This window comes from Poecile atricapillus, chromosome 3, assembly GCF_030490865.1.
Source record: "Poecile atricapillus isolate bPoeAtr1 chromosome 3, bPoeAtr1.hap1, whole genome shotgun sequence".
In the NCBI taxonomy this organism is placed as follows: Eukaryota; Metazoa; Chordata; class Aves; order Passeriformes; family Paridae; genus Poecile; species Poecile atricapillus.
Genome location: NC_081251.1, coordinates 105,621,899 through 105,648,736, shown reverse-complemented (window position 1 = coordinate 105,648,736; position 26,838 = coordinate 105,621,899). Strand labels below are relative to the sequence as shown.

Genomic DNA, 26,838 nt, shown 5'->3' with positions numbered 1-26,838 from the left:
CAACAACATGTTAAAAAAATTTATTTTACATTATATACATTAGGGAACATATTTCAAAGCATTACCCATCACAACAACGCAGGCCATAAATCACTTTTAATTTAGTTTGGTTTTAGTGTATATTATCACAATAAAATATAAAGAACATATACAAAAAAAGGATTCAAATGTGTGCATTTTGCTTAAAACTTGGCATTTACACACTCCATTGGAAAATAGCAATCAAAAATACTTCTGATCAAAACTAAGTTCCCATGATGCGTAGTAACCATTGTATTGTTTCAATGAGGTAGTAACTAAATTTTGGCCATGTGTTAACATCCTAAAATCAAGAAAAGTGTGAAAATGGTTATAAGGCCAAAAAAAAAAAGTCAAAATGGCAACATCTCTGAGCCATTTCCACAATGTGGAATGTTGCTCCTTTTCATCGTGATATGAAACTATTTAGTAAGACAAACAGTAATAACTACTTTTTATCATTGTATACACTAATAATTCAAACACCTATTGCAGAATTACAGCCAGGTACCACTAGTCTGGGACTGACACCCATCCATAAGGTATTGTTTTCAAGCATAGAGAAGTAATCATAAGGAAAGTTTTAATTAAATATAAAAATACAGGTGTTTAACTGGTTTGTTTCACAAAGAAATCTACCCAAATAAACGAAAAAAAGGAACTTTGAAGCCCAAGTTATATCCACAAAGTCACAGCTTACCTTTGTGACTAAATACATCACATCTCAATACATTGTGCAAACATGAACACCAGTGTGTTGTATTGAAATTAAAACAAGATTGTAATCTGATTACAGCCTTGGTTACAATTTCTAAAAGTTAATATTTATTTGTATTAGTAAATTACATATAATAAAATACAATAGTGTTGCTAAATGTACTATATTTGTTGCTAGAATCCCACTTTATAATAAACACATGAGACGTCCTTATAATAGTACCCCAATTTAATTTTTGCATCCTCAGTGACTTTTACATCTGTACAGGTAAGACACTTGTACTTAACAGGAGGACTTCTATCTACAGAAAGTCAGTGTAGGGCTTCAGCAAGAAGTTTCACTGAAAAATACTGCATATGTACAAAGATTACATAACAGTAAATTAAGCACTTCTGTGGTATTATAATGCTTCTGTGTCCATACCACAAACGATTCTCATCTTCCTCTCATGCCACAATAAATTATAAAGTAACTGAAGTGGGATTACTGCAGCTTTTGTGCAATTCCAGCCAGTCACGAGTGCTGCTGCAGCAGGAGTGTTGTCCTCACAGTGAGCTGCCTGCCTCGTGCTGTTCTCAGTAACTGTTCTCATGCCCTGCCAGGATATACAAATTGCTGTTGGCTGTTGGGTTGTCTGTCGGCCTGCTCTCCAGCACCACGACCCTGAAATGGAAATTTAAAAAGCCAGTGTCAAGTGATCCTTCATTTAAAAACAGCCCTGGGTATAATTAAATTCTTTCCTAGGATCCATCTGACTGGTTGTCATTTCTCTTTCCCTGAATGCTTTTAGTCCAAAAGCCCCTCAAATCAATGCCAACCTCAAAGCAAGCTCACGGTCTTGTCCAGACAAGGCCTCCAAGGATCTCCCACAGCCCCTCTGGGCTCCTGCTACAGTGTTGAACCATCCTCACCATCATGTTTATCCCTTTTATCCAGCTGGAAATTCCCTTGCTGCAATGTATCCCTGTTACCTCTCATTCTTTTAGTGAGGGCTTCTGAAATGGGTCCATCACTCCCCTACTGGGCTTGTGCTTTCCTGGAGCTTTGCAAAGGAAACCCATTCATAAGGTTTCTACTCTGCCCCTTGCCATAGCAATGACAGATGAACAAAGCTGATTTTTCTGTAAGCATTTCTAGTTAATCCCCAAACTCATGCAACATCCACAGAAACTTCCTCCAGCTCTGAAAAGTCCCATAGCCAAAAATTTGCAGGAAAAGAGAATCCCCAAGGAAAGGACTTCTGTGTGAAGAGTCTTTTCTTTTACTTTTTTTCTTGCCACCCATTTTTGGCCAGGATAGGAGACAAGAGATTGGGTTACATGGGCCTGCAACTGCAAAGATCACAAGGGATGTCCTAGATCAGACCTTTCCATTCAAAGAAGAGAAATTAGCTGTCACAATTTTGTTTCACAAACTATTTAAAATTTTTTCATCAGGCAAGAACTGCTCTGAACAGACCAGGATGTTCATGACTGACTTCTCCACAAACATCCTGAACTGAAGGCAGATTGTGGGAAACTCAAATCCGTCTCTTGTGCATTCAGACAGGAAAGTCTTCTTGCTGCAAAACTATGGCTCAAAAAAACCTGATCTCTACTCAATGTGCTCCACAAAGGGAATGACACTTCATGCCATGAGACAATTCCCTGCTCATGAGGAGAAAGCAACACACAAGCTTTTATTAGACTGACATCAGGTTTTTGCTTCTCAGAACACCAGCTCCTATGAACTGCCTAGGAAAGGACTTGTGTTACTGGGAAAAGATTTCACAGCTCAAGTACAAAAACAGGACAGTGCTGCCAGGAAAAGGGTATATGAAGAAATTGGAATTAATGTTTATTGCAGTGCAAATTATCTTTAAACATTGTCTTAGACTTGGGAAATCATCAGAGCAAGCCAGAAATAGATGGGACCATATTTGGGGAAGAGGACATTTTTACAAGGTAATCTTTTGCAATGTCATTCTAAGAGGCCACATGGGTTTACTGCAAGCAGCATAAGACAGGCAATTCTCAAAAGAAAAGTTAAAGCCCATCTCTGCAGTTCTTCTGAATTCATTACTGGTGAAACTGTCACATCAGCATGCACCCCCCCAAAGACAAAATATCTGCTGCTTCTGTGGCTCTTACAGAAGTACAAAGTTCAACATCAGGGCAGAGAAAGTTGAGGAAGTCAGTGACATTCCGAAAACAGCAGCTGGGTAACAAAGACAGGGTGTTACTCTGTCCTGAAAGCAGATGCCAGAGAAGAGCTACACTGGGAGCTATCAAGAGCTCTTACAAGACCTGAACTGTCATATTGGGAGAACAACTGGTAGATTTCCTTTCTGGGGTTAAAAGTGAGATAATTAAATTTTTTAAGTATTTTTTGCATTTATCTCCAGAAGAAGATCTTGATAAGCTACTGCAGCAGAACATCCGAAAATAAAGATTTCACCAAGTTAAATAAATGAATTACAATACAAAAAGAAAAACACTCCTGGAGATTGTGACTGCAGTTAAGTAAGAGCTTCTTGCATGGCTGAGTACTTCTGGAAGCCCACAGACACTTTTAGAAGACTTTTTTTTTTTTAATTTAAGAAAGAGAAAAGTAAAGGACTGGAAGGTAGACATGTACACAAAGGAATGTCTAAGATGCCTAAAAAAGAATTTGCAAGAAACATGCAAACAGAACTTTTACAAGGTAGAAGAACACACATTATTCCTTTAGTTTAGTATGTCCTGTTTACTTCTCATCTTACCTGTCAGATCCCAGAAGCCTGAATATCCTTGTATTATCAGAAATTTCTTGTGTGATCTAGACAATAAAAAAAATATTTACATGTTAAAAGCACAAGTGTTTCTGTTTTGTTTTTAACATCAGTCAAGAGAAAAGAAATGACTGTGGCTGATGTGACCCACTGACTGCCAATTAAAATCCAGTAGAGATTATAATGCAACTGTCACTTTTAACAAAGATATAAAAGTTTTCTGTAATTCTTCCCACATTACATGAATTCCTCTGGTAGCAACTGCAAGGACAACAGCAGGGCTTAGCTTGGTACTTGAGTTACCACTGCAGTTCTCTTTACAGCCATGGCTGAAAGAGATAGGGTGCAATTAGTGTCACTCTAGAGTGGATATCCAAAAATGGGTCAGGCAAAATCACACATAAAACACAATTTATTGAAATGCTGAATTATAGTAAGAATGCACTAAATTCATATTCTGAAAACCTTAGCAGAGAAACATCATCTAATCTGTGCTACTTATGTCCACTGCAAAAAGAAAACGTCATCTTCTGACACTTCAGACAAGTTCAACAGACCTGTGTGTTCTGTTGAATTGTACTTGTGTGATATATCTTTATGATCGTATGAATAGCAAAGCACCCAGAAAACCACCATGTTTATCAATGAAGTCAGCCAAAGCCCAGTGCATACTCCAAAGGGTATTGAGTCACTTTGTGAACAGGCAGCACTGTTTACAAAGCTCTTCTTCTACACAGCTGAACTTCACTCTTGAGGAAAGTATCTCCTTCCCAGATCCTAGTAATGTTAGCTGACTTAGTGAATTCACTTCTGGTGCAGAGAACTTGCAAAAAAATTTTAATTCACAGCAATGAAATCCTCCACTTCTCTAAGAAAATTAATTTCTGCTTTTCGTGAGGCTAAGTCTTTGGCCAAATTTTGAGCTTCTTGTGTCAGAATTCACAGTTCCCTCTTTCATTTTTCACATTTGATCAAACCACTGTGGAAGGTCACAGTTGTGGAATGAAGTAACTTTGCAAGAAGCTAAAGTCATCCCCAGTTAGGCCAACTGTATTAGACTAGGGAATCCGAACTAATGATATCTTTAAAGAAAAAAATGCTGTAAGTCAGCCAGCTTTTTGTCTCATGCAACAACTTCCTACCTATTTTGTAGTATAAAATTCCCCAAAAGTCACAAATATACTCAAGACCTGAGTCTGGCAGTGAAGGATTTTCATATTACAGCAGAAAATGGGTTTATTTCTTTTAAGAGCTGCAACTAGTGGGACAGCCAGGAGAGATAAGGAATTTTAAAAGGTGCAAAACCTTACCCTAGACATGTTCTACAGAGAAAAAGTTTTAGGTGGCTTGCTTTCTGTCAACAGCCCAGTTCTGCTTTCAGTTCTTCATTTAGGTTCTGGCTTTGGCATGACAGCAACAAAGCAAACCAGTGTCCCTGATGCTTTACATAAACAACAAAATGCATCCATTTGCGCTGCAGCACCCTGGGACATGCCCTCTCCCAGCTGTGGCAGAGCCACCGAGTACCAATGGGTAGAGCAATGCACAATGCCACAATAAACATTTGCAATATATAAAATTTGCAATAATAAAATAAATAATAAATAAATTTGCAATGAACATTTGGAAATATCAAGCAGTCTGACTCCAGCCTTTGGCTCACACAGAGCAGGCTCACTGTTAGCACAGACTGGGTCAACTGAGGCTTTGTGCAAGTCAGTGTAGTGGTGGAACAGTGTGGGATATCTAAGCTTGACATGAGGCTGTATGTGTACCTTAAAATACAATTAGTCATAATGAGCTCAATTTCTCAGCCAATGAAACACCGAGGGAACAACTGGTAAAGTTTGTAAACATTCATTAATAACCAAATTAAAAGACTCATTAAATTCCTACAAAGTCCAGCATTTTCACTAACAGGTACACAAGGTTTGCAGCAAGGGAAAAAAAAAAACAAAATTATTTGGGAAGGTAGTTATAATTGCTTAACTCAGTCTAAAAATCACATCAAATTGACTAAAAAAGGGACTACAAGGAGATTGCAGGAAAAAAACAAACAAATCATGTTTAGGTCAATCTGGTATTTTTCTACTGAAGATGGAAATATATTTCTTGTGAAAGCTGGGCAATTTTCCATAGTATTTGTAAGCCAAGAGAACATGGAAGAGACTAAAAAAGGTCAGGCAACTCATTTGACACTGTGACAAAAAGCTAAAGTTTAGCAGTGGAACCACTGGCAAAGCCCAAATTTTTGCATCCATATGAGAGAGGCTACAGAACTGGCAGTGGTCTTCAAAGCAATTTAAGGTGAAGATTAATATTACCAAGAATTAGGCTGGGATATTTTCTATGGCATCCTGGCCTGGTCTCTTCTTTCTGCTTGGCTTGTTAGATGTGAGAGGGCTCTTGTACAGCTCCACCAATGCTTTATAGCTTATGAAACAAGCTTGGAATGAGACTCCAGCTTCTAGATCTAACCTAGGAAGTTACTAAAATGTTTCACTCTTTCAGACAACAGCACTGTGCATTTCTCCTCCATGTGGCTTACATTAGAAGCCAGAATCTGAAACAAAATGTAATACTCACCTCATTTGATCTAAAACTCCTTCCTTGCATGCCATGCTTCCAGAATGCTAACACACTGTCTTGTAGACAGACTGGTAAGAAAGAACACTGGAATCAGTTTTGAGGCATTAACTCAACTATTGCTTTTAAGGCCAAAAGCACAAGACTAGAATTTTGAAATCTGTACATGCACGTTCCACTGTATGACATCCACCCACTCAAACTGTGTAATGTCTCCCAGGAATCACTGAACCTGCCTCAAACATAGCTGCATTTATACATTTATTTGTTTAATAAGCAGAGTTTAAAAACATTCCCACCTAACCAGAAAATGTTCTAAATGCCTAGTCCTAAATGTATAATTTTCTTTGAACAGGAAATCCCTTTAATACTTGCAGACAACATATATGGAATTTTAACAGAGAAGTTCCAGGAGTGCCTTTGGAGACACTGCCAGGACAGCTTAAGCCACTGGAAGCTCATTTGTGACAAGCAGGGTGAGGACTACAGTACATGCCGAGGTCCCAGAGCAAGAAGCTTCAAGTGCATCGAATCTTTCCTACCCCCCATTCCCAACCATCAAAGAGCCATAAAAGTAGTATTTTCAGTGGCAATGCTTTCTTGTCCTCTTCTCTGTGGGAGGTTATCTTTGGAGGGCCTGAAACTTTAAAGCTTCTCCTCAGAAATAAACTCCTGGCAACTCCTGATGACTTTTAAACACACTGTTCCTCCTCTTCTGGTGCTGCCCTTCATCTGTGCACACATCCCTCCTACCCCTCTTTCAATAGCAGGTGGTGCAATCCAGGTATGTAACTACTGAAGAATTGCCAAAAGAATCTGTTCTGTTTCACAAACGTAATTCGTTCAAATTCTACACAAGGAAACAAAATTGATGCAACCTGTGACATGTCATATAATTTAGTCTTTGAGCTGCTTTATAAAAATGGACTGCAGAAACACACATGCAAAATGAGTTAGGCACAGATGATTCAGAGAGCTTATGTAGGTTGTGTTAAGGTAGTCCTTTAGAGGCTAGAAGTCTCCATCATACTCCCAAGACATTTAGCTTAATCTAAGAAGATTCCAGGATTATTACTCCATTCCAATTGCTCCTAGGAAAGCACATGCTAAACCTTCCACTGAGTTCCACAAAGTGAAATGAGTGAGGTACTGTTCCAAATGCCAAAGACTAGACAGGTAGCATACCTAATGCTTTACTGTAACACTGAACAAGTTAATCATAGAAGATCTCAAGCTGGAAGGGACTCATAAGGATCACTTAGAACATTGTCCAGGTGCTGCATGAACTCTGACACGCTTGGTCCTGCGACCACTTCTCTGGGGAGCTCAGTCTAATATCAATCACCCTCTGAGAAAAATGTATTTTCCTAATATCCAATCTGAATTTTCCCACATGCAGCTTCATATTTCCAGGTCCTTACTGCTGGTCATGACTTTTTGGCTGCCAGAGCTCACTGTTCTCACACATCTTCAGCTTCCTATCAACCCCAACTCCCAGATCTCTTCCTGCAGAGCTGTTCATCCCCCAGCTTGTACGCATAACTGGGACTACCTCATGCCAGATGCAGAATCCACCACTTGCTCTTAAATTTCATCCAGATGGTGGCTGCCCAACTCTCTGACCTACAGGGATATTCAAGACTAATAATGAAACCCAGCTTACCTATTGATTCAATCTGAAAGTCAAACGTGAGCTCCGATGACAGCTTGCGGCTGGATTTTAACCTGCCTTGCAGATTCACTATTTTTATGCAGCCTAGACAATAAATAAGGGTATGTTAACCAAGGACTATCTTCAATATAGAACCTGATTTAAAAACAGACAGTATGCATATATATGCATACATACATATTTATGTATGCTGATATTAAACTTACAATCCAAACACACCAAAATGGTATCTCTCTCCAGCTGTGTTACATGGACAACACTCGTCTCTGTAGTGTCTATAAAATAATGACAGTGTTAGTTCATAATAAAACTTGGCATGAAATTTGAAACGGAAGTTCTAGAGATTGAGACATTTTGATGGGTTAGTGTGTTTTATCTACTTAAAATCATCATTTTACCCATGACCTTACTCTTCTCTTAGAGATGCACATCCACTTATCCAACATGTTGGCTGTGACAGGAAAATTGAAGCTATAATAATAAAGTATTGATTGAATTCAGCCTTTTCTGAGCCATGTCACAAAAGCAAACTGATATGTGCATTGTTCTCCATTTATTCTCTGTTGGTGTAATTGAGTATTACTGTTGCAAAAAGGCAGATATATGTGACTCCACATTATGCTGTTTCACTGCACTTTTCTTCTGTCTTTATTTCTAAATACTGATAGAGGCTTACATACTATTACTTAATTCTTGATGCTATTTGCAGATGTTCCATCCCCAGATGTTCCAAAAATAGAGGCTTATTTCCTTCTCCAAACCCTCAAAAGAAGGGCTATTTTCTTCTCTTCTGGGTTACAGCTGCAGCAGTCTCCATCACAGCAAATGGGAATTTGACCCACAAGTGATTAGTGGACATGTCAGCTCAAAAGAGAAGTGGAATTTTGGTCCATTTGTTAACATTAAAATTGCATACTAATTCAACATTACTGTCAGATTCTGTAGGCATCTTTCATATAGCAAAGAAAAACTCAGTAAATCCATTAGACATGAGATATTAGAGCACATTACCTAGAACACAAAAGCAGCTTACAGTTAAAATTATAAAAAAATAAAAATCTGTTTTGCATCATTGCCCTCCTGCCAGCAGGGGACAGGAACAAACTGATAAAACTAAAGGGTTTAAATTTCAGCTACAAAAGTAGGAGAAAACGATGTAGACACAACACAAGAACACACAAGTAATTCAAGGAAATTAACAAAGTGTGGACGGCACAATGCAAAAAAAGAACAGTACTCTTGTATTTACACATAAGTGCAGACAGTATTGAGAGAGAAATGACAACAGGACATTTCAGCATGCTTCTCTTATGGGGTGTACTATAAAGTCACACAGTTACAGGTAGGAATGAAAATAAAATGCATTGTCTGAAGTAGTAAAGTGTGTTAATTAGCCATCCACTGCTCACTTTGGGTACTGTAACTGTGCTTTAAACTGTGTCAAAATCTGATGCGCTTTTCAGCAGCAGAAAGGTCAGTGGGTATCTTCCTGGTGCAAACTTGTTCTTAGTGAATTCCACAGAACACACTTGTCTGGACTCACGCACACCTGTATGCCAGCACAGAGCTATGTATAAATTCATCATGAATCAACAAGGGATCCATGACAGGCAAAAACCAAAGCTATTCACTGCTTCTGAACCTGCAAGATTTGACTACCAAAGGCTCCCTACTGCATCTAGGTTCAGGGGGCAACCTTGTAACTCTAAAAAATAATTCTTAGCACACTTCCTTAAGAGAATTTCTGCTGTTTTTCAGACAGTGGCCACCTCACTGATGGTGACCACACTGGTGATGGGCAGGCACTTGGTTTCCTGTTACCAGCTGATAACACCATTTCTAACCAGTGGCACATTGCAGGAGAGCCATACAACATCTTCCAGAGATGTCAAAAGAATTGCTCAGAATGCAATTTTACTAGAACCTATTAAATAAACAGAAGTCATGGTGCCAGGATAGAGCACAGAACAGCACAGGGGGTAATAAAGTGCTGCCTAATTTATTGAAGTGCAAGAAACCATAACTCCATCCTTTGCTACACCAAAAATCTCAAGGAATCCAATCAGTTCAACAAGGAGAAACATCCAAAAAAAAAGTGCATGCACAAGCAGGTTCAACCAGATACCCCTTTCCACAGAGAACTTAAAACCACTTAGCCTTAATGATTTAACCATTTGCTTCCTCAGAGAAGCCTAACTTTCAGTACTTCAGCTATAACACAAGAGCAAAGAACATTTCAGAATGCAATGACAGCAGCACACAAACCTGTTTCTGTAAACCACGAAGAGGTAGAATTTGGGTTGACAGTCTCAAACTTCACCACCTGGTTGAAGTCTCTTCCTCTACTGACACCAACACAAACTAAAGGGAATTCCTGCTCGGGGACTACCAGCATTTCAAACAATCTCAGTGGACAAGGTACAGGAAAATCTATGTGCTAGATGAATAAGCAAAAAATAGATATTAGAAGGGAAACAAATGTAGTCTGAGTTACTAGTAGATATTCAAATGGTTTGTAAATTTGTTTTAAATTTAAAGGTTTAAATTTAATTTTTAGGTTTAAATACAAACCTTTGTAACATTAGGTTTACTTCTTCAGATAACAGGAATTGATAAATTCAAAAGGCCTGAGTTAAGAAGCTTGGTGTATCTCATGTCAATTCTGTTTAAAATAATTTAGCATGTCTTTTATCATGTGTGTCCTGTGCAGCTGCCCACAGACGACAAGAGGGCTCATCACTGCTCTCCCTGGCTACTGAGCCTTCTCTTCCAGGCTGAGTTGTAACAGCTGCCTTTTTATGAACATGAGCCCTCCCTGGCTCTGTCTCTTCAGGTGATGTCAGATGGGGAGACAGCAAATACATCTGGGCACTTCAGTGTCAAAAAAGTTAGAATAAATGGTGACCTTCTCTCTAGTATGGAGCAAGAGCACTGTTAACCCATGTCTCAGCCTGCCAGCCTGAGTTTTCTATTGTGTAGCTGAAGGGCAATGTTCATGGAGAAAAGGGCTTTGTTCTCTAACTGAAGGGCATCCCAAAACCATGAACATTCATTCTGAGTCAGCTAATACATGACACATTTAAGTAGCCATTTTCAACATAATATAAAAGAAACCAAGAGAAAAGTCTAATAAATCAAGAAATGGCTAACACTTATTTCTTAACAAGCCACTACAAGATAACTAGCAGTCAACGTGAGAGTAATTGCAATTTTACCTTGATTAGCATAAATTTTTGCATTGGTTCAACCCATTCTAACAAAACAATGCTAGACTGTAGTGCTCCACAAAGGTACTTGTGGCCTGTGTAGGGATTTCTCACTGCCAAGAAAGGATAGAGAATATTAGTGTATTAAGCACGTACAAATTATAGACAATTTCCAATTATGTAAGAGTCCATTTACTTTTGGAGAATACCCACCACCCCCACTGTAATCTTTTATATATTGAAAAAATAGCTGATTGCATACACATTTGGAGTGTCTTAGGTCCACTGTGTTGGTTTGTCTACACTATCTCAAAATCACCATAACCAAGCTGTTAAAGAGTGGCTTTTTCTACAACACAGTTACCCAGCAGGGCATGAACAACAGCTCATCTGCCCTTCCAGCACTGTCACAGCAAGTCTGAAATCTAGGAGCTCTGTAATTCTGATGGACACTTCCAGATCATCAGGAAATCCAGTTGAAACTGAAGAACAATAGAAGAGCAGGAAGTGCTGCTCTTCCATTGTCAGAACTCAATTAAAAACTGGCAGAGAACAGTAAAGTTACAAAATCAGGCCCTGTGAAGTTTCACAACTTCAATTCTACAATACTGGCAAAATTTCACTCCTTAAGCACTGCCAGTATTTCCTCTAAGACAAACAAGTGTTACTTTGCACTTTGTACTCATGCCTAACATGTATATCTAAAGACCAGATTTTACTGTGCAGTAAAGTGACTGTGGGCCATCAGGCAATAAAGAACATAGTTTAGATAACAAGCTTCTACAATCCAGAACTATGCACAGAAGTGAAATATGCTCACACTACCTTATTGCCACAGAAACTCATCAGCAATCCCTTGGCACCTTAAACACCAGGGCTTTATTTCATTAATCCAAGTTCTCACTCAACATCAGCCAGAGTGACCGTGAAGTGCAGCAAATAATGCTTGGTGTGACCCTGAGTAAGGCTGAACTCAGCAGCAGAAACCACAAAACAATCACCAACACCTGTGAGGTGCAGAAAGAAGACCAGCAGTTCTTGTCTTTTTCTGCCTCCTGTGGCACTCCTGCTGCCCTGAGGCCAAAACCAGATTTACGTGGCAGCAGGAATGGAGGCTCAGGCCCCAAAAAGTAAGGCTCTACAGCTACCCTTGCTGTGCTCACAAATTCTCTCTCACACCTATCATGCCCCTGAAGGGTTCCAGGTTTAGGAAGCTGAGCTATCTCTGAAGACTCCCTGCACAGCGTCAAGTACCACAGCACCCCTACTAAATTCTGTGCCTGGCAGGACAGGAATGACAGAATCACAGAGGAGCACACCACAAAGCTTCTTGTTTTATGAACAGAAACCTAGAAACATACAGACTTCCAAATTAATTCTTCGTCAAAAAGTCAGAGTTTTTACATACTCTGGCCCCTGTCATCCCATGAGTGTTCCCTGCAGCATTCATTAACACTCACAGTGGTTTGGGGTTTTTTTAATCTATTTACCTCCTTTTTAGAACATCTTAACACAGCGCAGCATTGAAACTTTGGTAGCTGGCACATTACTAAACACATCATAAAGGCTTCAGAGACAACACTGTCCTCAAAGAATTAAAAATACTCCTTTGCTTTTTGTCACCCAATATTGATAACTGAAACTTCTGCTAAAAATGTAGGTTTTAATCCTGATGGCAACTTCTCTAAGTTTCTCCATCCATGGTGATTAAGTTTTTCTTTAAGACAGGTTTGAATTTTGACATCATTCTGCTCCTCTGCATTTCTTGTAAATTGTCTTTAAATATAAAGAGCTAAATGGGAAAGTTCCCTGCTTAAACCCAAGGACTAACCTGAATGAGCTCACCATCTGCAAATGCACAGCTTTATAATAATGATTAAAGTCTCTTCTTCCTTTACCTCTTAAACCTGACTCAGTAATCTTAATATTGTCACCATTTGTGCTGCCCCTTCCCACTTATTCTCCAGACCTTTACTTACCAACACAACACTTTTGACACCATTTGGTGTCAGGAATTTTCGTAGATACCGCAAACTTCCTATGAAAGATAAAAACAAAATTACTCATCAACTAAAACAGTTGAGTGAATTTTCTTTTTAGGCACTGATAGAAAAACATCTGCCACACCAAAAAACTAAAAAATACAAGCTTGTGCATTTCTCGTGACATCATGGAAACAAATTGAAAATTTATCAGATAAGCCAAAATGTTATTTGCTGGTAACAGGACTCAGAGTTTCTACAGGGATTAGAAGACAACAGGCACTACTGAGACCAGCCACAACACTCTTTACAATAAAAATAACTTGATGCTGTAGAAAAGATGGGAATAAATAGATTGAGAGAGAGATGCTGCACTCGAAGCTATGAATTGGGAAAACAGTTGTGTAACATTTCAAATGGAACTGTCCAGAAGTGACTGATAATGCAAAAGGACTGAACAGCAATAAAATCTGAGTACTGGTCACAAATTTTTGTTGGAACAAGTCATGGAAAGTTTGAAAGGAACTGCTCAAGGACTCTCCAGGAAAAGAAGCTGGAAAGGAGATTTATCACAGATATATTTTCTGCTATTGAATGTCTGCCTATCAAGTATCATAAATTGAGGTTATAATGTTTTGCAAATAAATACACAAACGTCACTAATTACTTCAAATTTGCTTTGCCCTTTTCTCTACCAAAACCTCTGATTTTACTATTTTGCATGTAGCACTCATCATCATAGTATCCAGAAAATTGTTTAAGAATACACTTTGTGGTCTGGTAGGTGTCCTGGGGTCTGGTAGGAAAAAAAAATTATGTTCTCCTATATACTTTGAATGTCTTCTGGTTAATGTCTGCCTGGCTAAATGTGACTACCCGGACACTCTACAATCAGAGGTAAAACAGGAAAACAGATTATCTAAATTAATCTCTCCTGACTTTGAATGACTGGCTTGGCACTCACATTCAGGTTGTACTGCATTTTTCTTGAGAAGTGACATGACTGGACAAGAAATTTTCTGAGTCCTCTGCAACTTAGGTGAGGTACCATTCCAGGCAGAATGTAGTATGGATTTCCTAGCATGATCCTTACAGTAGTTATTGTTATTAGTCCACTGCTGATTCAGTCCTCAAGCCAAAGTCACCACCCACCAGTCAAATTTGGAAGAGGGAAGCAGAACAATAGTGCAGGTACACAGAAGACAACAATTCAAAGCGCAAATTATCTCTTAGTTATTCAGAATTTGCACTCTACAAAGAATACAATTTTCAGACAAGTGTTGCACCATTATGTTTGCAGGTAACTAAACAAGAAACCTTTCCTGAACCCAAGAATTACATGTTAGCAGGCTTTTAGTAGAACCAAAGGTAGCAGAGAATCTAATTTTCCATAATACAATTTCCTAAGAGAAATCCTATTCTATTAGAAAAACCAGTGTCTCACTACACACTTTAAGAATCAAAGATTTTTCTGCAAACTAGATTAGTGTTACTACCTCCTTCTGCTGGGATTTGAATGGGCTACTACTAAGGCTTGTTTGGCAGTGTCCTGGTTCTGGCCAGGACAGGGTTAATTTTTGCAGCCAGGAGGTGCATGGCCATAGATTTTGATTAGCATCAAGTATAATCAGGATTTACCACACTAGACTATACCTGGAAAGAGCTATGCCCAGAAACAAGAGGTTTCATAACCAGAAGGTAAGGTGTACCAAAATCCACTTCTCTAACAAGGGTAATTCACATCCTGATCCGTGTAAATGTAGGGCTCAACCCCCTGATTAATGCACACAAGTTACTCACTGCCATTTGTGAACAGAGCCCCCCACTATCTGGTGTCCCCAGAGCTTCACAAGCATATCCTGAACTCCCAGAGTTAAGATATTCTGATATATCCAATGATGTGTATTTACCTGGGAAGTATTCGGTCAGGGAGTTTATGTGCTGGAATAGCAACAGGTAACTTTTGCATTTGCCTTGCATAATCAAAGAGTCCTGGTAGATTATGGGAATAAAGCTGAGAAGCTTTACCTGGCAATTAGAAAACAAACCACACTTCAAATACGAAACCAAGTGTTTACCAGCACTACCACTGAAAGATAGCACAGTAACTTACCAGATATTGATAACAAACAATTGTTCATGACATATAACCAGGTACATCTTCGTGGAAATAGCTGACAAATGGAAGGAAAAACAAAGAAGTAGCATTCAATTTGATATACACAAGACAATTATCAATTAATATCTGCTTAGATGACAGACAAAACTAATAATATTGACTTGCTTTTTGCAGCAGAAGTTTAAGCCAAGTAAGGTTTTACCTGAATTCCAGAGTTAATTCAGAGAAAATCTTAGCCACACACACTATACTTAATATATGAATTAACATTTAGATAATTAGCATGAGACTCATGTCTTCAGGCATATTATATTCCACAAGATGTCATTATAAAGATCAATCAACCCTTTACCAAAAAATTCAAAAACCACTGAATTTTCTCCTTCAAAGAAAAAAAAAGCTCAACAGCAAACTTCAGTAAACCAAGCATTGTCAACAAACCACAGCCATTCTAAAGCCTGTGACAGTCCAAATCTCTTGAAACCATTAAAACTGGCACTTTGAAGGGATTCTTCACCTTCACCTGCACGATTACACATTTCATTTCATTGATGAACAAGAGCAACAAATGTACAAGGCAGAGCTGTTTTTTGTCAAATCCTGGAATTCTTAAAAAAAATGGGGGTGAAAGCAACAAGACAACCCCTAAAAAAACAACAAACAAACCTCAAGTATTTCCTCCCCCCCATCTAACTTCTGGAACTTTTTGGCACAAAAAAAGGATTAGACATGCTCATGTTCAACAGGTCCAAAAGTGGACAAAAAAGTAGGCAGGGATCCTCCAACACCTCTGATTCAATGACTGCAGTGGAGTCTGAGGAGAACACACAATGACATTGACATTTCCCACTTCAGGAGAGACACTATTGGGCTAGACACACTACTCAGGAGGACAATCGTTTTGCTCTCAAGAAAGAAAACCACAAAAGAAAACAAAACACAACTCTTCCAAAAAAAGACTAAAATATTAACCTTGAAGCTATTCTAACTCCTGGAAACGTGTATTATGTCTCCTTTGCCCACTGGTGAAGTGAAATACAGAGAAAAATAATCAAGGGCACTACTTTTGCTTTTATGCTGAGTTGTATCAGAGTGAAAGTAAACAATGACATAAAATACAAAACTTGGAAATGCTATTAAAGCCCTACTGACTGGTATCATAAATGATGCAATAAATTGTTAGCACAGAGGGTGTACTTCTATTCCTGAAGTTTTCTTGTATTCTAAACACACTGTAAGAACCATCTATGGCAACATGCTACCAAACTGCTTGTATCAAAATTTAACATGCAAGGTTGATTGACCTTCTATAGGTATATGAGCATACTGTGACTCAGTAGGTTTGGATCTGAGGATTAAAGAATAGCAATTCTTCACATTAGCAGGTGAATTGACCTGTCACTCATTCCTCTTGTTCCACTCATGACTGGCTGTGTTAGCAAGCATTTCTTCTTGTCTCTTAAGTGCTTATTAAAACACTTCCCTGAAAGCTCACTAGGCAACACACTACATGATTTTCATTACAGCTCTTCTCCTTCCTTGCCAGTTAAAAACCAAACCAAAACCAAACCTCAAACAGTAAAGAAAAAACCCAAATCTTTCCTCGGTCTACCTGGCCTACAAGAATTACTGCCTCAGTGATATTTCCCAGGGTAGTTGTTAGAACTGCAAAGCAGCAGCAGAGGGGTACCTGAGCTAAGTTTAAACCAGGCAACTCAAGCACCAGTATGATTATGGGTTACACGGAGGTCAGTTCAAGCTAGCTAGGCCTCCCTCTCAACAAAACAGACATCTCTACAATGTCTGGACCCTGGAGGATGAACAAACACCAGTGCCTCCAGCTTACAGTGTGAAGGCTGTCCTTGCAAATTCCTCCATCTTGATGGCAGGTGCACAGCTCCCCATGGCAGGGAGAAGGCAGGAAAGAAAACAAGTTTCTTAGAGAGTAACAAAAGAGCTGGAGAATACAGAAAGGCCTGCAACTTGCATTTTCCCTCTCCCCAGCATATCTTTAAAAAAATTACTTTTTGTAATTTTGTAAGATTTTGTAAGATTTTGTGATTTTGTAAGACTTTGCAAAGACAGAGCTTTAGGTGGAATTCAGCAAGCTGAGTCTCATTAGCAAAGCTGCTTTTAAGACCACAAGAACAGACATCTGTGAATAAAGGATCTCCTTGCTTCCCTGCAGCTGAAACACGTTTGTTGCAAAAATTCTGTATTGTAATGAAGTTTTAAGGAAAACAGAAACTTTAATCCAAAACGCATCACGGAAATTCCATACTATCCACCTAATCATTTAACAGCAGAACAATGCACTATGATGAAGTTCAAAACACAGATAGATGAAGATCTCTTATATAAACATGGCTCAGCCTACAAACACAAACATGATGACTGAAAAGTATCCTCAATGGCAAATATTTAAAGTAATTCTCAGTGTAGCCAGTGCCTATGTAAACATAGTAAAAACCATTTTTACAAGGATTATAACAACATTAATCTGAGTGGTAAAAAAATGTGATGTATTTGCTTTTTTAACCAGAAATATACCTGCTCCATTGATGTTTCATGAAGTTCATTGAGGTTCAGTGTGTAAATACCTTCTTCTGCTCCAAATATCAAGTACTGATCTGCAAACAAACAAAAAGAGGTAGAAACCTTGATTTCAGGAAGGTATGTACACCGTTATCAAAAAAAGACATTTACACACATGGAAACAAATCAAACTATAGTAGTTACAGTATTTGAAAGCACAGAAAATTAATCCTGATAAGGAAGCTTTAATTTATGAATGGGGCTGTTTTAAGTCACTAGGAAAGCTCAGGGGATTTTTGAGTAATAATTGAAATTTTAAAAAAAAGTGATTCAACCACAAGCAGGAAATTGAGTGAATAATTTCAGCATATCCTACTTAGACATTTCCATATATTACAGAAATATCCATTGCCTTTGAGAGTACTTCTACAGCAGTATTGACTGGAACATTTTTTCAGTATTCTGTGGGTACCTCACCTCTAAAATAATCAAATCTCTGGATTGTATGTAGGCATGCAAACAAGGCAGACATCTCCTATGAGATGATCTCAACTGCTAAGGATTTACCCTTCCTAATTCCATTTTCTAAAAAAATCCAAATATTTTTTTGCTGACCAGCTCAGTAATATGTCTATGTAGCTTATAATCAAAGGGTGTAATGGCAAGCAAAGTGAGTGTAATACTACCAACTATCCCTTTTATCAGGCTAGATATCAAAGCACTAAAATTTATGCAAAAATAAAAAGCTGCAGAATCCTGTAGGGCCAGAAAGGTCTCAAGGGAAAAAAAATACCAAGTGAATGATAAAGAAATCAATCTCAGCTAAGACCACCAAAAGTCAAATTTTTTACGAATAAATTAGTACTGTCTTCTTTTGAACTAAAATGTTGAGAAGAGTCTTTAACTTCAATATGTAATTTATTCTTTTTATTCAAAGCAAAAAACTTCAGCCAATATATTTTAAAAACAACAACTTTAGACATCAGTGGCATAATTAAAGAATGACTCCTGCTTATATGAATTTATGTCCGTTTCAAAAGGAACAGTCCTGCTCATCTAAGCACTCTTGAAATTCAAGGAGAGACAAAATGGGTAAAATCATCATCATATAGTACCTCTTGTATCTGGATTTATCCAAGATGTTGCACAATGAATTTTTAATGGACAGCCATTGAAAACCTTTGAAAAGCAAGCACCCATCTGCAGAAGTAAAAATATTAAATATATACATATGAAAAATTAAAGTGTGACCTTCCCAAAAGGATTATTTTTACTTCAAATAGTAACAAAAGGTTAAGAGTCATACCACTGGCTTATCATTCCAAAGTCATATTAGATTTTTTAAGTAAAAAACCAAATACTATAAACATTCAAAGAATGTGCTCTTTCACCCTGCTCACAACATGCATTTGTGTGACTCAGCAATACTCACATGTACTTTAGGTGTAGGAGGAAGGCCATTACTAATTGGTTTCTAGAAAATAAAATTTAAAAGTATGTTTATACTCATGCACTATGCTTGAACATGTACATTCCCTCCCCACACACAGCATAACCACAAACACTCGGCATGACTGTCTTTCATTAAAATCTCCACTATGATTCCCTAATACCTTCTCATTGAAGGTTTGCACAGTCTTGTGCAACATTTTCACACTACAATGGTGCCTGTAAGAATGCCATTTCCAGTACTCCAGAGAGTTTAAGCAATATTGTACAATTGCTCAATGTTCAGTATTACGGCATTAAATGTTACCACTCAGTGTTATGTGCACTTTCCTGTGTGAGTATCAACTTCTTCTAGCACAAACAAGCTTCTAAACAAACATATTTTACAGGGAAACTTCAAACACACAATTTCAAATGACAAGTTCAAAGCTGTCCAGGTAATCTTACTTTCCAAAGTATCGCCAGCATTACTGGCACTTCCTGAAAACAAAACAAAGACTCATCATCACGTTTCTAGTCCATTTCCTCTTCACTTCTCACCAAAAAAATTACATTTCCAGCCTCACACTTGGAAGAAGCCCTCAAAGAGGGCAGTCTCATGTTACATTTAATCTATTCTAACTACAGCATTTTCCATTCCCTCATTTCCCCATTTGCTTAAACAGTCACTCAGTATAACACATGACATGGCTCTCATTATGTCTCTTAGGTGTGTGAAAGAACAAATAAATTGTATGTATTTGTGATTATGTTTGTTTCTAAGGAAAATTAAACACTGACAAACTTCAGCCTAAGGCTGTATCACAACTAGACAATCAAGGAAAACTGTGCTTTGATTCAAAGTAAACAAGATGTCATCCAGTATAATTTCCATATTAAAGAGCATGCCTGCTCCTTTTCCTTGCACATCTAGAACAGTCAAGACAACTATAAAAGAGCTCAGTAGAAGCTTCAATACCTACCAGTATCTCCTTCTTTTCTCTCCTTGAGAAGTTAGTGTCTCTAGCTTCATTCTGTAGATGTGGCAGTTCCTCTTTTTCACCATTTAATTGCAAAGAAGTGACTCCATTACCTAGAAAGATTCATATTTAAAAACGTGTTCCTCTACCTTCACCTCAAAGAGTAATCTAGCCTAAAAACTCTTTTAAGTGGGCCAGAATTTCTAATTAAGTCAGAACATGTACTATATACAATACAGTATAAAATATCCCAATTTATTTCTGAAGCATGCACGTTCTTACATGTGCACATATCCATCAAACCACATTCCATCACAGCCCATGACATTTGGTGATTAATGTAATGACTCTAATCTGACAACTCTAACAGGAGCACAGAAAGGGATGCAGTCAGTTATGAGGGAAAATGCATTGACCATACCTAAAGAAATACTTGCCAATAGCTCACACTTCAATTACTGACTCCTTAGAAACACAGTCTTGTTAAGAGTAAAATCGTTAACAAATCGACTGCAGTACTATGTATGAAGCAAGGAAAAGCTACCAAAGTAACAATTAAGAGGCAGACACTGAGCTTGCTTAAGAGAAGCCAGTCCAAGACAACTCTGAAGGCATCAGACTGACAAAGGCATAAAATGAACAGTCTGAGCAGACAGTAAACAATTACCTCCCATACTCCCCAACCCAGTTCATTACTACAAAAGCAAACTTTGAAAGCAGAACTCTGTGCTTGACATGACAAATGACAACAACAGCTGACACACTGAACCTGAAACCTGCAAACATACTTTTTTACCAGTCCTGATACTCTACATTATAAGCCTATTGCTTAGGAAAGCAATTGTGTCACCAATGGCATCAGCAGGAATTGTGTCAGTGACTTTGATAGAAAGTACATTTGACCCTCGTAAGAGTTAAAGCATGCTTTCTTCATGAATTTTGGCTTTCATACACTTTTTGCTACTTGCCCACCAGAGAAAAATTACCTCAATATCTTTTAATATGTGCACAGCTAGGAATACAGAAATAAAATCACATTAGATTATTCAAGAAATACTCATATGCTCCTTGGGGTCACTTTTATTACCTAAAGGATTAGATTTCTGTGGAGGTAACCGAGGAGGTGGTGGTCTGGGTGGAACATGAGATGTAGATTTTGCTGGACTCTCTGATGTTGGGCATCTCTTGATTGTCCCTTGATTTTCATTTTCAGAAGAGTAAGTTTCTTGGGGGATAAATATGGATTTAGGCTGAAAGAGATATAGTAATAATCAAAACATAATGGAAAAAGATTGAAAGCATCCATACCACTTATCAATGAGGAAAAAAACCCTCCTGCAGCATTTAGATCCTGAAATTTTCACAAGTAAAGAGCCACAAATACAGTAATTTAAATATTCTCCATTTATTTGTTTATTTAAAGTGAATTTTTTCTTCTGAGCAACCAAATCCCCATCACTTACCTTTGGTGGTAAAGGAGGTGGCACTTTAGGTTTCATAGTAGCACTATAAAGAGAAGAAACAAAACAGAGAGAGAAAACTCAAATTGAAATCTTCAAGAAAATACAAGGTTTTAGAAATGCCATACAAATACATACCATTAACTTGTCAAGAGCACTATTATATCCAAGTAACTGCATCACAAATACTTTCAAACATTGTTTTACCTCAGATACTATATGAAAAAAAGGATCACAGGTTCCCCTCCCCACCTGAGAGCAGAGAGTGTCATAAACTGATTTGTGCAGAACAAAGTAGGGAGAAACAGAAAAGGCCTTTGCTCTGTGGAGAGGACAAAGTTTAGGGTATCAGTGAGCTGAAGGGAAGTTACAAGAAAACTAATGAAGACCATTCCTTGGAATATTTACACTGATGAATTAGAACAGCCTTACGCATAAAAGTAAAATCCATCTGCAGTGGACAGCTACCCTTGTGTTTAGGTTGGTTGGTTGATTTTTGGTTGATGAGTTTCTTTTTTCATGGAAATCTTGGGAAAGACAACTTTTTCATGCTAGAACAACTTGGTCCAACAGTACAAGATATTATCAGAAAACAACATAGCTGAAGCATTCTTCCTCTCCTGGTTCTGTGGTTTAAAAATATGCTGCATTTAAAAAGAAAACACACAACTCTGAAACTTTCCATGTTTTTAAAACCTCTTCCACTGTCCTGTTTCCTAATCTTTTAGGAACAGAAAATTATTTACACTAAATAAACTAGGAATACAGCTGTGAAAACCTGACAATCTTCCACAATATTTTCCTTTTTTTAAATTATGTTCAAAGTAGTAAGATATCTGCCTGTTTGTTTACAGGTCAACAACTTGTTTGCTTGGCTTCATTCTCTTCAGTCCTGGCATCTTATCTGTTGTTTGCATTTCAGAAAAGCTGGAAGGAGATTTTGAAAACAAGTTCCTCTGTGTCATGTATTTCAGCTGCTTTGGTGGAAGTAATTATCTTCTCTTAGTAATATGGGGCCAAGTTTAAGTCTTCATCATGAGAGTTCAAGCTCCATTTTCATTTTCTTCTCTATTCTTCCTGCATTTCAGACAACCAGTGTTAATGGGCAGCCAAAGAAAGCAAAAAGGCAACGATCTGGCATGCATGGGACAGATGTGTGTACAAAGGACCATGTGCCCTTATTTCAACAAGAGGGTTTAGGTGCAGCTTGTCACTGCTATTCGTGCAGGGCAGTGCCCCAGTAATTTCTGCTCTCCCAGTTTCCATAACTAGGAAATTCAAACATTGGCAGCCTTGCTGCACATGAGAGAAAAAGAAATAACAAAACAATCAAAATTATTAAATGAAGAGTGGTAATTTTATGTTGTTCTCTGAAACATGGCTTCTCTGCTGCTACAATCACCCGGTTTCATGCAGTGGCACCACGCTGGGTTGGAAGGGGTACATTGGATTCACTGGTTTTGTGCAGGATCTGAAGGAAGAAGTGACTGATGTCTCATGTGCTCCTCAATTCCACACCACAGAATATAAATCAAACCAAAGCCTTGATTCTTCAGTGGGTTCCACAGAAAGATATTCAAGACCAGGCAGATGAACCAGTAATTGCAGCAGATCTTTGGGCTCCAGCCAGTTGCAAGAGAAAGGCACAGATGCAGAACCTGTCTGACCCAAGGTTGAGGGATTCAACCTTTTACACACTGTCAGGCCCTCTCTGTAGGGCAAAAGTATTTAGGATGAAATATCAGAAGAAAAAAAAAATACCAAGACAATTCTGGAAGACAATCAGTGACTACTGGTCTCCAGGGTCAGATGAATTAGAACCTCTCCAGGAGCTATCTCAGGTTCTTTCTTGCCTAACCTAAAAAAGAAAATCTACAGAAACACAAAAGCAACATAAGCAGCTGAACAAGGATCTCAAAGCACTGGACAAAGAAATCAGTGCTAGCACTTCAAGACAGCAGGGATCAAGAGGTTCCAAGCCCTGGAACATTACTGAAGTTGATGATACTGGCTGCAAACAGAGCAAGTGGGGGGGGGAAGAAACATTAAACGAAAATAAACAGACACAGAGCTGTACACAAAAAAACATCCAGAAGTCCATATGGATGGAGGAACCAAGCTGAGTTGGCTCACAAAAGCAGTAAAATGACTCAAAAAAAGAAAAAAAAAAAAAAAATGAGAGATTATAGTTTGGTTCTCTGCAAGAGAGAGATGCCAGCAATAGATAAAATGTCTTAAAGGTTTCTTGCATGAAGCAAAAGCTTTCCAAATTATCCATTAACAGAAAGCAAACAAAAATTATGTCTCAATGCATTGTTCTTTTTGGTCTTTATACCATATTTCTTTAGGAATGTAAATCTACACATACTGGTTTTGCTTTTTAAATTGTTTCAGCTCTCATCTATGAATCAAATAGAGCCCAAGAATACCTATACCAGTGGGATTTACTATGAACATCATTAATTTGTCACATGCCTTTGCAGTCACATAACCCTGCTCTCTGAGTAAAGGAAGTCAGCTCTATTCAAAAAACCAAGCACCCATAACAAGCATCCTCCTAGTTGAGAACACACAACAAACTCAAACACCTAGAGAAACCTGTAATGTTTATGTTTTATATACTTTTCATGAGCTTAATTTTAATATATAGTTATCAGTTCTAAGGAAGTCACTCGGACTGTAGTCAGACAAATTACTGGCTCGACATAATGATGCCAAGATTTTGTTCCATAATAGAACGTAAAAAGAAAACTATATTAATCAAGGAATAAGATTTTCCTCTCCCCCCCAATTTTTAACAATCAGCAGAATAAGATGACTTACGGTGATGTAATCTACCAACATTAAAATACCTATCTTTAAAAATGCTATAGCAAAAAGAATTCTGAGTTGTTATAGAATGTGATTCAACCCCCTTTTTTTTTCTAAATACTCATCTATTCAAGAATCTGAATTTACTTATTTTTATAAAAAAGACTTACTGTTTAGAATCATCATCTGCATCATCATCATCTTCTAAATGTGCCACGTGTCCCCTAAGAAAATTAACAACATACTATGGTTGAGTGAGTTGTATTAAAATTACCTTGACTGTTGTGAAACAATCTGAGCTCAAAATCTACCTTTTTATAGAATTTTACTGTCTTTTTTTAAAATCATTATTGTTCTTTAAAGTACAGGTGCAATCTAGATAACTGTGCCTCTCTCACAGGCTCTAAGCAAGCACAGGAACAAACAAGAACCAGGTGTGACAGACAAAAAAATCAATGCACGAATTTTGAAACACACACAAGAGGAAAAAAGAAATAGAATTACCGCTGATGTAGTTCTTCTTCAACTGATTTTAAGAGACTCCTTCAGCATTAAATGAGAACAAGAACATATTTTAATTGTGGTACACAAGCACAATTATCAAAAGCCAGAACAAAAGCACCTATGATTCTATCAGTAAATAATCCTAAGCACGTTATTTGAGCTGGCTTTCAGAATATTCAACCAGCAGCCACATAAAAATGAACATAGCTGCAATTTTTTTTCATTTATTGTTCACACAACACTCTTTCATGTGTGTTTCTTAATGTATTGCTATTAAGTGCAATGGTCCTTTTTCCTCTTACTGTAAAACGAGGACTGTTTTTTTACAGACTGACAAGTATGAAATTATTGTTGGGATAAATTAATTCTTTCCTGGTTAGTTTTTGTAACATTCTGAACTTCATACTCATGTTTTTTCTGAAAACACTGAAAAGAATCACAGGACTAAGGAACAAGAGGATTTCAGAGGACATCAGTACTGATTTCTTTTTCCCCCAATTAAAGACTATGCAAAAGTACCATGCTCTATGCTTAGATTTTCTGCATTTTTAGTATGATTTAATTTAGCAAATCAAAGCTAGGCATTCTAATTCTAGCATGCATAAATGTAATTAAGTAATTGTGTGTAAAGGGAAAATTACATGGAAATTTATTTCATATGATTAATATATCAAGATGATTAAAGGTAAGAGCATAAAGTTAAAGGGCTTGCTAAGAAAGGTTAAGTTTTATTTTTAAAGCATCTGTAACTGCACATTCCTAGCGCCCTACAAGATAAAGAAAGGCATAAAGTAATGCCAAAGAGCAGCACTGGCACTTTCCAGATGGGGTAAAAATGTGCTCTGTGGGACCTATCATGCAGAACATTTTGTAAAGAAGTAGACCAAGATAACAGCTCTTCAAAGGAAGCTTACACCACCACAAAGACAATATGGTCAATACAGCCTCAAATACTGAAAAGTGCTGCAATTCTGTATCATTAGAGTTACTATTATTTTAGAAATAAATAAATTATTTTGGAATTTTAACTGATGGAAGCAAGTTTGACCTATTTCACCACATCCATTTCAGCTGTGTCGTTATATTAAAACAGTCTTGAATGAATAGAATGCATTAAAGACAGAAAATGCAGTTGCTTACTCACTTATTTGCACCCAAAAAGTAGCCACACTGAGGACCATGACCATATTCTAGCTGTAGATCCTAAAACATAAGAGAATGAATATTTTAAAATGAACAGGTGAGCATCCAACACACACCCTGTACCATGCTGCTGTTATCCCCTCTGCAACACCTGAGATACCAAACCAGTTGAATTCTCTGGCCTTCCTACCACTCTCAGGCCCACTGCACCCAAAAATCTCCTCTCTGCCAGTTTGCTCCATCTCTAATTCCTTTTAACTCTGACCTTAGCCCCTTCCTTGCACACAATAGATCCTCTGCTCAAATAAAGTCAGCTGCAGAAAAGAAACAACAACAAAAATAATATGACAACAAAAGAAAAAAAATTATTCAGGACTTTGCAATCTACCATAGAGATTCCACACAGAGCCCAGCTACCCCTCAGTGGCACATTTAGTAGTCATTTCAGAAGGGAAGTAGTTCTGGCAGGGAGCCTGAAGCCCTTTAACACATGGAAACATTTAAAAAATAAGCAGAGAGGACAGTAAGTGTTTTTATCACTCTGGTTATATCAATATGTGTATACATAAGGAAGACCTTTTCTTTTGAAAAGAACCCAAAACAGAATTAACAAAGCCAAACACTCCAGCAATCATGGAGTGCAGGCTACACATGAAAAGATATGGCAATGGGCCTTCAACACTATTTTTGAATAAACACCATAATGGTATAAATATTTAATGCATTAACGGAATATAGGCACCCCACTGAAGCACAATCAAATCTGCATCTGCTGGGAGAATACTGCTATAATTACAGTCTATTTTTTTCTTCAGGTGAATCACAACAGGAGAAATCTGAGCATAGATTTGCTCCCAAAATAGTGAGTGAATTCACCAGGAAGAACAAATTATTGATCACCTAAGTTAGTGATAAATGGAGCTAAAC

The 26,838-nt window shown here is 37.8% G+C and overlaps 1 protein-coding gene across 8 annotated transcripts in view; it reads right to left on the bottom strand.

Annotated features, from left to right (window-relative positions):
* Positions 1-8: 8 nt before the first annotated feature.
* The window catches only part of MAP4K3 (mitogen-activated protein kinase kinase kinase kinase 3), a 65,481-nt gene continuing 38,651 nt past the window's right edge, over positions 9-26,838 (bottom strand). For 5 of the 8 annotated variants that reach the window (XM_058834245.1, XM_058834249.1, XM_058834247.1 and 2 more), the window contains 19 exons: positions 25,913-25,971; positions 24,769-24,807; positions 24,435-24,488; positions 21,457-21,499; positions 21,081-21,243; positions 19,997-20,106; positions 19,018-19,059; positions 18,701-18,785; positions 17,601-17,680; positions 15,045-15,105; positions 14,842-14,959; positions 12,929-12,987; positions 10,959-11,062; positions 10,009-10,180; positions 7,950-8,018; positions 7,735-7,827; positions 6,072-6,142; positions 3,477-3,532; positions 9-1,399 (listed from right to left, as the gene is read on the bottom strand). In XM_058834245.1, the coding sequence (XP_058690228.1) occupies positions 1,312-1,399; positions 3,477-3,532; positions 6,072-6,142; positions 7,735-7,827; positions 7,950-8,018; positions 10,009-10,180; positions 10,959-11,062; positions 12,929-12,987; positions 14,842-14,959; positions 15,045-15,105; positions 17,601-17,680; positions 18,701-18,785; positions 19,018-19,059; positions 19,997-20,106; positions 21,081-21,243; positions 21,457-21,499; positions 24,435-24,488; positions 24,769-24,807; positions 25,913-25,971 (1,566 nt within the window). In that variant the 3' untranslated portion in view covers positions 9-1,311. The remainder of the gene's footprint in view (positions 1,400-3,476; positions 3,533-6,071; positions 6,143-7,734; positions 7,828-7,949; positions 8,019-10,008; positions 10,181-10,958; positions 11,063-12,928; positions 12,988-14,841; positions 14,960-15,044; positions 15,106-17,600; positions 17,681-18,700; positions 18,786-19,017; positions 19,060-19,996; positions 20,107-21,080; positions 21,244-21,456; positions 21,500-24,434; positions 24,489-24,768; positions 24,808-25,912; positions 25,972-26,838) is intronic. The other 3 variants (XM_058834248.1, XM_058834252.1, XM_058834246.1) reach the window with 2 other exon arrangements.